At 47.4% G+C, this 10,000-nt stretch overlaps 1 protein-coding gene across 1 annotated transcript in view; it reads right to left on the bottom strand.

The window, feature by feature from the left end:
* col11a1b (collagen, type XI, alpha 1b) overlaps window positions 1-10,000 on the bottom strand; it is an 88,556-nt gene that overhangs the window by 68,150 nt on the left and 10,406 nt on the right. Inside the window, exons 2-4 of the mRNA XM_053673839.1 lie at window positions 4,644-4,808; window positions 2,424-2,637; window positions 1-152 (exon numbers count right to left, since the gene is read on the bottom strand). The exon at window positions 1-152 is cut by the window's left edge and continues 11 nt beyond it. Of these exons, the coding sequence (XP_053529814.1) occupies window positions 1-152; window positions 2,424-2,637; window positions 4,644-4,808 (531 nt within the window). The remainder of the gene's footprint in view (window positions 153-2,423; window positions 2,638-4,643; window positions 4,809-10,000) is intronic.

Here is a 10,000-nt window from a genome sequence, read left to right as displayed (position 1 = left end):
CCTCATCCAGGATCCTGGTGCCGAACACCGTGATGCCGTCTGTGCTGATTACAGGTTTTTTACTTCTGTCCAGAGGCTTTGAGATTTTCTTTTTACAGTCGACGATCATGGTGATGGATTTCTTCTCCACGCTGATCGCCACACGATGCCACCTGCACACAGAGTCACCAGAGAAGACGATCATCACCGTGCATGCCGATTGGCTCGCTGTTAATAGAGAACTATCGCCATATATGGAACCGTCAGACAGTGGTGCTGGATGTCTGCTCCTCACACGAGCAGATCTCACGCAGAAAACAAAAAAAAAAAGAGTTAGTGATCAGAATCGCGTATAACAGACACGCCTCTGTTGTAGACAAACCCCACAACTTTGTGTAACTCTCACATAACCTCTGTCATTACATCTGAGGTCTGAACACTGATGTGAAAAACTGCAGGATTAAATCCCACCACTGACACGAACGTATTAGTGTTACCGCTGTATGGAGAACAAACACCACCCCCGAATGATATCTGCTCTGTAGTAATCCCTTTCCATAGAGGGACAAGGCAGAGGGGTGCCAATACTTTGTGCAGCGCAGCAGATGGACTATAGAGAATAATGATACGCCTACAGAGTGACCCGTGTTTTGGTGTTCCGGGTGGAGCCGATACGTGTCTGTAATGACGGATTTACTGACACAGGAAATGGTCAGTAATCAATATTACAATCAATATGATTGCTGACAGCGTAATCAATACTCCAGCTGCGAGTGTTTATTCTCGCACACAAACATTTTCCGATCCTTTACTGCAAATCACATTTGGACAAATCACAGGTTGGGAAATTATTCCAGACTGTGGGGTGGAAACTCGCTTTAACGATCCGGTCCAAAACCCACAACAGCGTTCCAACATCGGCACTTAGACATCCCGAAAATCCACAGCAAGCTGCAGAGCTGGAAGCACAACAAAACACCGGGACAGAACCGTGCACGGTCCACAATAAACATCCTGACGAGGAGGAACCCGCATTGCCCCGCCGGGTCTCACACACAGAGACAACTGTTTATGTTTGATCTAACACCGATCCAACGCCGTCCTCAGCTGATCCATAATTATACCTATCATACTAGGAACACAGACACGCTCAGAACAAAGAGACACGCGCAGGACACGGAGACACGCTCAGGACACGGAGACACGCTCAGGACACTGGGGACACGCTCAGGACACGGAGACACGCTCAGGACACGGAGACACGCTCAGGACACGGAGACACGCTCAGAACAAAGAGACACGCTCAGGACACGGAGACACGCTCAGGACACTGGGGACACGCTCAGGACACGGAGACACGCTCAGGACACGGAGACACGCTCAGAACAAAGAGACACGCTCAGGACACGGAGACACGCTCAGGACACTGGGGACACGCTCAGGACACGGAGACACGCTCAGGACACGGAGACACGCTCAGAACAAAGAGACACGCTCAGAACACGGAGACACGCTCAGGACACGGAGACACGCTCAGAACAAAGAGACACGCTCAGGACACGGAGACACGCTCAGGACACGGAGACACGCTCAGAACAAAGAGACACGCTCAGGACATGGAGACACGCTCAGGACACTGGGGACACGCTCAGGACACGGAGACACGCTCAGGACACGGAGACACGCTCAGGACACGGAGACACGCTCAGGACACTGGGGACACGCTCAGAACAAAGAGACACGCTCAGGACACGGAGACACCCTCAGGACACTGGGGACACGCTCAGGACACGGAGACACGCTCAGGACACTGGGGACACGCTCAGGACACGGAGACACGCTCAGGACACTGGGGACACGCTCAGGACACGGAGACACGCTCGGGACAAAGAGACACGCTCGGGACACGGAGACACGCTCAGGACACGGAGACACGCTCAGGACACTGGGGACACGCTCAGGACACTGGGGAAACGCTCAGGACACGGAGACACACTCAGGACACTGGGGACACGCTCAGGACACGGAGACACGCTCAGGACACGGAGACACGCTCAGGACACGGAGACAAGCCCAGGATGCAGAGACATGCTCAGGACAAGAGAGACATGCCCAGGACATGGGAGACACGCTCAGGACGCGGAGACAGTCAGGACGCGGAGACAGTCAGGACGCGGAGACAGTCAGGACGCGGAGACACGCTCAGGACAAGGGAGACACACTCAGGACAAATGAGACACGCTCAGGATGTGGAGACAGTCAGGACACGGAGACAGTCGGGTTGCAGAGACACGCTCAGGACACATGGAAGGAATGAGTATGGAGTGGTGTTAGAAATATCCTAGTATAAACATGCGTTAGTGTTTAATAGTGTTTGATGAAATGAATAATGTAATTAAGGATGTAATGTCGTTAGTGAATGTGTTTACGTTGTAGTTACTTACTTCCCATCAGAGAGGTTAATGTTTCGGAATAACGGATAATTTTCCGGCGTGGGTTTTCCGTGCTGATCTTCGTACAGGAAGATTGGAGTGCGTCCGATCTCCACCCCGATCTGCTGCAGTCCCTTATCATCATACACTGATAAGAGGAAGGCCTGAGTTCCCGCTTTGGGCTTTATGGTCATGAGGATGGAGAAATCTTCAGGAAATACTCCGGCTGGAATATACAGAACAGCATTGTGGGTAAAGTCATGTACTGATCAATAAGAATAAAAAGTTGGATGTCTGTAGAGCAGTAACGTATTATATCTAACACTAACGTATCGGTGCTGAATGGGAACGCCGGATCAGAGCAGCAGCTCGTGACATTCTAATCATTTCTACATTGAACAGAAGTTAAAGAGAGAGAAGCACAGTGTTCTCCAAGCAGATCTCCTGCTAACTCATTCCAAGACCATAACAAACAGGAGGTAGAACCGTGTTCACCTGACTCAGACTGACCGGACCGGCGCTGACTGACTCGCTCCGAGTGACTCGCTCCGACTGACTCGCTCCGACTGACTCGCTCCGACTGACTGACTCGTTCCGACTGACTGACTCGCTCTGACTGTCTTGCTCCGACTGACTGACTCACTCCGACTGACTCGCTCCAACTGACTCGCTCCGACTGACTGACTCGCTCTGACTGACTCGCTCCGACTGACTCGCTCCGACTGACTGACTCGCTCCGACTGACTCGCTCCGACTGACTCGCTCGCTCGGACTGACTCGCTCGCTCCGTCTGACTCGCTCCGACTGACTCGCTCTGATTGACTGACTCACTCCGACTGACTCGCTCTGACTGACTCGCTCTGACTGACTGACTCGTTCCGACTGACTCGCTCCGACTGACTCGCTCTGACTGACTCGCTCTGACTGACTCACTCTGACTGACTGACTCGTTCCGACTGACTCACTCCGACTGACTCGCTCCGACTGACTCGTTCCGACTGACTCGTTCCGACTGACTCGTTCCGACTGACTCGCTCCGACTGACTCTGGCACAGTAAATGTGGCACTAAATGCTCGGCTGAAAACCTTTTACTTTAAAAGCTTAACGAGTCACTTTATCCCGTTACAGCTCCTGTAGCGCATGAATTAAGTCTGAATAACAGTTTAATGCGTGTATTTACTGCCACATTACGTTTATTAGCTGTAACTGAAAGAAGCACGTGAATCTGTCAATAAAACAGAGATAAAACAAAACAAAAGAAACCCCAAAGTTTTAGCCAAAGTGAAAATCAGATCATAAACTCCTGCTTCAGGTTCATTTTGCAGTTGAAGACAATTTGTACTTTTCCTTAAAGTCAGATCCTGAGAGCTCTTCGTTAACGAGACTCCGCTCGCTATAAATGTGTAAATAAACCCATTTTAACAAGCGAGTACAATAAACACATTCAACACAACTGCAGTTAATACAGATGTGGAGGAGCTAGTGCTCTGTACGGACTGTTACTCATTCATCACATTTCTGCAGTTTATTTTCCTCATACATAACCAGAACACAAGACAACATTTATTTCATTCATTTCAGGAGTTAAGTAACAGGAGAAATTCAGATATTTCAAGAATTTCTGAATATTTAGTCATAAAGAGTTCATACAACAAAACAATCTGTTCTGTGCCAGTTTCCTGCTCAATAAACAACTGCAAGGAATCCAACACTAACGACAGAATAGAGTTTTATATTTACGACGTTTAAACATCATCCACGGCAAACATGAAAGCGGCACTATGTAACTTGGAATTTGGAGACCTCTCTGGTTAAAATGTGCCACTGCAGAGCAACTCCCGGAGAAATATTTTTTAACATCACTTATTTCACTGCTCATATCTTATGGAGTTTTTGTTGTCGTTGTTGTTTATTATAATATTCCAATCTCAATACCACTTAGTCTATCCAGTTTTCAGGATGACTTGTAGCAAAGTCCCAGCACCATTGCCTACTGCCGCTGTAATCTTTGATGTCCTGTAACACCGCAGCGCTGTAGAGTTCAGCGTTAACCCTCAGTTACACACACCAGATTCCAGATGTTTTCTCTCCCATCACTCGATACCGTTAGCTTTAAAACCTTTTAACAAAGTTACATACTGCTGCTTTAAACAGCAAGTCTAGTAAACGGACCAGATGGTGTTATTTACAGCGCGCTCGCCTCAGTGTCACCTGTGCGTTTGAGTTGTTACCTGGGAAGAGTTTTTTCGTCGCAGTGCTGATCTGCGCCTTTTTGTCCACTCTGTACGCCACATCGGGTTTGGATCCTCTCCTGACAGGACAGAGTCCCTGCACTTTGGTTATTCCCTCTGGAGAACTGCGAAAGTCCAAAACCTTCAGCACGTCCACTGGCTCGGCTGCGAAGAGCACAAAAAGAAACCCAGATTTTAGTAAAAGTCCACTGACGCAAACATGAAGCTTTACACGCTCGGCTCAGTTTGTGTAATGAACATGAAACTGGACGGATTTCCATCTCGGTGACGATGTGCATGTTATTTATCCGTGAGAATAAACAAACAGACGCAATTTAAATGAGTATTAAACTTATACTGTTGTATAAGTGCAAGTCTGCTATAAGTAGTGCACACTACAGGAGGACACGAGTCGCGGCTTTCTTTTAGCTTTAGGGTTCATTCCTCGGAAGGATGTGGTTTGAGATGGTCCCTTAAAAAACAAAAACACTCAAATTAAATGCAAATATAAACACAAAACATATGATGTACCATTCTTTAATAAATATAAATGTGCAGTCGTTAGCAACCTGCTGTGGTGTAAGAGAAACAAAAGCCCCGACTGCGTGTCCCACAGCGATAGGCTTGTCATGGGGGCGGGGCTTGCATGCATACATTTCAACTGGAACATCTGAAGAGAATTTTCAGAAATAAATGATGAAACGGCGTTAAAGCGAGAGCGCTCTGATAAATCCGTCACACGCGGGTACAGCGTCTGAGTCAGCACTGCCAGGACACGCACTGATGCATTAAAGTGATGCTGGAAAAAAGGCAAGTTCTCTTTATTTGGGAACATTCTGCAGCGCTTTGGGAAAGTCAGTAATGTCTTGGAACTCGGAACGTCGGAAAACGTCCAAGTTGGAAAAGTGCAACGGAAAGTCATGAAATGACATCAAGCCCAGAATCAGGACACGGACTCCTCATCCAACACGCTTCAGTCCCCGTAAAACAGCGACACGGCCCTGAAGGTAAACTAGGGCACTTGTACAAGGGGAAGTGGACAAGGGGAAGATAAACTAGGGCACTTGAACAAGGGGAAGTTGGGAAGGGCTGGAGGAGTCAGACGGGTCTCGGTGTAAGACGGTGTGAATTCTTTGAGCAGCAGAAGGAAAAGCTGCAGAGCATCACAAACAAACACTGTTTAGTTTTATCTTCCTGTTGTCTCACAGACTGGATGTCCTCATACACACGCACACACGCGCTCGCACGTGCTCGCATGCGCTCACACGCGCTCACACACGCTTGTTGGTTCCAGATGTGCTGTTCAGTAGCTCTAATGCTGATTGATTGTTCTCCTAATGCTTCCTGCCCAGTGTACTGTACATCTTCCACACACACACACACACACACGTGCTCACAATGAAACTTGAGACAGCTTTAAAACAAAAACTCCACAATTTCTCCACATTAAGAGAACTCCCTCATCGAGAGCAGAAACAGTCACACAGAGAAACAGAGTTCTGGACTGTGATTGGTCAGAAGGTGGTGAGGAGTTCTCTATAACAGCTGCTCTGACTGTAGCGCAGGTTTATATTCACGTGCTAGCTCTGATATGTTATCGTTTCTATAGTAACGGCTCGTTCACAGGGACGTGTACAGCGGACGCTCCACATACAGGGGTTTCTGTAAGGAGGAATAACCCTAACCCTAATGTGCTGAGTTACATTAAATGTAACCATAAATGGATAAAAAGTATGACACGTCTGCCTTTAGTAGCTAGACGTTGCTGTGGTGTCAGAGGAATAAAACGCTTGTTAGAGGATAAATAAAGAAATAATCTTCAGGTGGTAACAGTAGCTTCCTGTGTGGACGTCTGCGAGTGTGTTTAACTCTCCGCGAGCGCAGTGTAAATAAACCTGAAGTTCTCTGTAACGTCTGCATCCTGTTCAACTTTATTTCCTCCTGAAGGAAATGCTGCTTCTCCGTTTCCAACGCCGTTCATACTGATCATCCCCGAGATAAAACCCAGACAGATGTGTGTGTGTGTGTGTGTGTGTGTGTGTTTAAACGCAACAGTCACGTGTTGTCAGCTGTAAACAGACGATGTTATCTTGCTGTGTAGGTTTAAAGCGGGGTTGGTGAGCGGCCCCGCCCCATCGCCGCTCCACAGGCGCCACGCTTTACGAGACGTCCCGCATGTTGTTGTGATTAAAGCTCCGCTGCTGTTTTCATCCGGCACTAACCGATAATTTGTGCCCATCCATCAAATCGTCACGGCGTTAAAGAGCGCAGATTTACGGCGTGATTAACGCGGGAGTGTGGAGCGAGGTGCAGTAAAACACAGTCTCAGACCAACAGCACGCTCACATCCCGCGTCTCCTGATACACACCGCCCCGACGCTCAGAGTCAGGAGAGAGAAGATCAGAGCTCGGGTTTGAGGAAGGGGGCGGGGACGTGCGGTCTGGAGGACCAGAGTACTGTTGGAGAAGTGAGAACAGTGAGAACTAATCAACATCTTTAATCTCGCACTCGCACGGCCTCACAGGAATAACACGCACTCCTACAGACGCAAGTCATCACAGGGAAAGAAACCCAGGTCGTGTTTTCATCAGCTACTGTTCTGCTGGAGATCCTGATCAAAGGGTACGGAGGTGGCATCATCACCGGCACGCCAGCCAATCACACGCAATCATGGGCTGCGTCCCAAATCACCGTAGTCAACAGTACTCAAAGTGACACGTGAGCATTTTATTGGATCTGCTGTACAGTTAAGGGTTCTTTGCTTCCAAAAAATGGGTTCTAACTTGGCCCTCCTGTCCCTTTGTAGGGGTCCATCAGAAGACCAACTAAGAACCTTTAATAGTTCTAAACGTTCTGGGAGTGTAGACGGTCCGACTCCAAACCACTCCTCTACCATAATAAACGGCTGTGTATTAAATACGGTGTGTAGCTTGGGACACAGCCCATGGAGAGACCAGTGCTCTCTCTCTCTCTCTCTCCCCCTCTCTCTCTCCCTCTGTCTCTCTCTCTTTTTCTCTCTCTCTGTGTCTCCCTGTCTCTCTCTCTGTCTCCCTCTCTCTCTGTCTCTCTCTAAGTCCCTCACTCTGTGTGTGTCTCGTTGTCTGTCTCTGTCTCTCTCTGTCCCTCTCTCTGTCTATCTCCCTCTCTCTCTCTCTCTCTCTTTGTCTCTCTCTCTCCCGTGTCTCTTGCTGTCTGTCTCTGTCTCTCTGTGTGTGTCTCTCTCTGTCCCTCTGTCTCTCTCTCTTTTTCTCTCTCTCTGTGTCTCCCTGTCTCTCTCTCTGTCTCCCTCTCTCTCTGTCTCTCTCTAAGTCCCTCACTCTGTGTGTGTCTCTCTCTGTGTCTCTCTCTCTTTCTCTCTTTGCCTCTCGTTGTCTGTCTCTGTCTCTCTCTGTCCCTCTCTCTGTCTATCTCTCTCTCTCTCTCTCTCTCTCTTTGTCTCTCTCCCGTGTCTCTTGCTGTCTGTCTCTGTCTCTCTGTGTGTGTCTCTCTCTGTCCCTCTGTCTCTCTCTCTTTTTCTCTGTCCCTCTCTCTCTGTCCCTCTCTCCCTCTCTCTCCTCACACTATAAGAATGTGAAATTCTGGTCTCCGTTCAGGTTTTTTTAAAGACAGTCCAGCCCGTGCAGCCGTGAGCGTCTCGTTACAAAGCAACTGCTGATGAAATCAAGGAACAATACACATTCACGTGTCTCCTGGTCAGCAGATAGACAGGAAGTCTCCTGTTCCAACTCTCGAGGACAGTAAACCACATGCACACTAGTGTACGCTGGAGATAATTCATCTTTCTTTCTGGGTTAAACGAACTTCAGCTCATTTCCAGACAAACTTCCAGGGCTTTATTTTAACATGGCTAAAGACGTTATTTTCCATGAAATCCCGCAGGATTCCAACTCAAAGGGCTTTTAAACTTGGAGACAGAAGCAGCCTGGATTCCAGCCTGAGTGGAGCTGTGTACGATCCAACCTGAGGATCTGTGCAGTTCTACGCCTTATTTACAGCACAGACTCCGTTACAACCTTCTGTTCAGGGACAACATTATTTATTTAATACAAAAGAAGCCCTTTCTAACGTTTAAATGTCAACAGCACTGTCGAGCTCTGGAACGTGATTGGTCAGAAGGTGTTGAATTCATTTTCTATAAAAGTAGCGCAGCTGAAAATCACAGCTTTTATCAATGCATTCATTCAAATACGTTATCGTTTCTATAGTAACGGCTCATTCACAGGGATGTGAGGTCTTCTGTAAGGAGAAATGTGTTTGTGTAACGTTTACGGAAGGAGTCTCCAGTGTCAGCGCGGTGTAACAGTCAGAGGTGAAGCTGTAACTTTACCATTTCCACATCTTCAGCACAGAGTTTACACTCCTCTACTGTCTCACACTCACACACACACTGATTATTCTTACTTTATTACCATGAAGAGAGAAGAGAGAGAGAGAATAGAGAGAATAGAGAGAGGGAATAGAGAGAGAGAATAGAGAGAGGGAATAGAGAGTGAATAGAGAGAGAATAGAGAGAGGGAATAGAGAGAGAGAATAGAGAGAGGGAATAGAGAGAGGGAATAGAGAGAGAGAATAGAGAGAGAGAATAGAGAGAGGGAATAGAGAGAGGGAATAGAGAGAGAGAATAGAGAGAGAATAGAGAGAGGGAATAGAGAGAGAGAATAAAGAGAGGGAATAGAGAGAGAGAATAGAGAGAGGGAATAGAGAGAGAGAATAGAGAGAGGGAATAGAGAGAGGCAATAGAGAGAGAGAATAGAGAGAGAGAATAGAGAGAGGGAATAGAGAGAGGGAATAGAGAGAGAGAATAGAGAGAGGGAATAGAGAGAGGGAATAGAGAGAGAGAATAGAGAGAGGGAATAGAGAGAGAGAATAGAGAGAGGGAATAGAGAGAGAATAGAGAGAGGGAATAGAGAGAGGCAATAGAGAGAGAGAATAGAGAGAGAGAATAGAGAGAGAGAATAGAGAGAGGGAATAGAGAGAGAGAATAGAGAGAGGGAATAGAGAGAGGGAATAGAGAGAGAGAATAGAGAGAGGGAATAGAGAGAGAGAATAGAGAGAGGGAATAGAGAGAGAATAGAGAGAGGGAATAGAGAGAGGCAATAGAGAGAGAGAATAGAGAGAGAGAATAGAGAGAGGGAATAGAGAGAGAGAATAGAGAGAGGGAATAGAGAGAGGGAATAGAGAGGGGGATGGTGAGGGAACGAGTGTTTATAACTGCTATAACGTAAGTGAGAACAGGAACTAACTCGTTTATGAATGTTACTATAAATGGATAAAAACTCTGATGTGTCGTTCTTTAGTAAAAATGATAGCGGTGTTATCAGACGGAGGAAGAAATCAGTTTGGTCTGTGTTACAGG

This window comes from Ictalurus punctatus, chromosome 20 (genome assembly GCF_001660625.3).
Source record: "Ictalurus punctatus breed USDA103 chromosome 20, Coco_2.0, whole genome shotgun sequence".
In the NCBI taxonomy this organism is placed as follows: Eukaryota; Metazoa; Chordata; class Actinopteri; order Siluriformes; family Ictaluridae; genus Ictalurus; species Ictalurus punctatus.
Note: the sequence above shows the minus strand (reverse complement) of the source record. Positions and strands in the feature narration are given on the sequence as shown.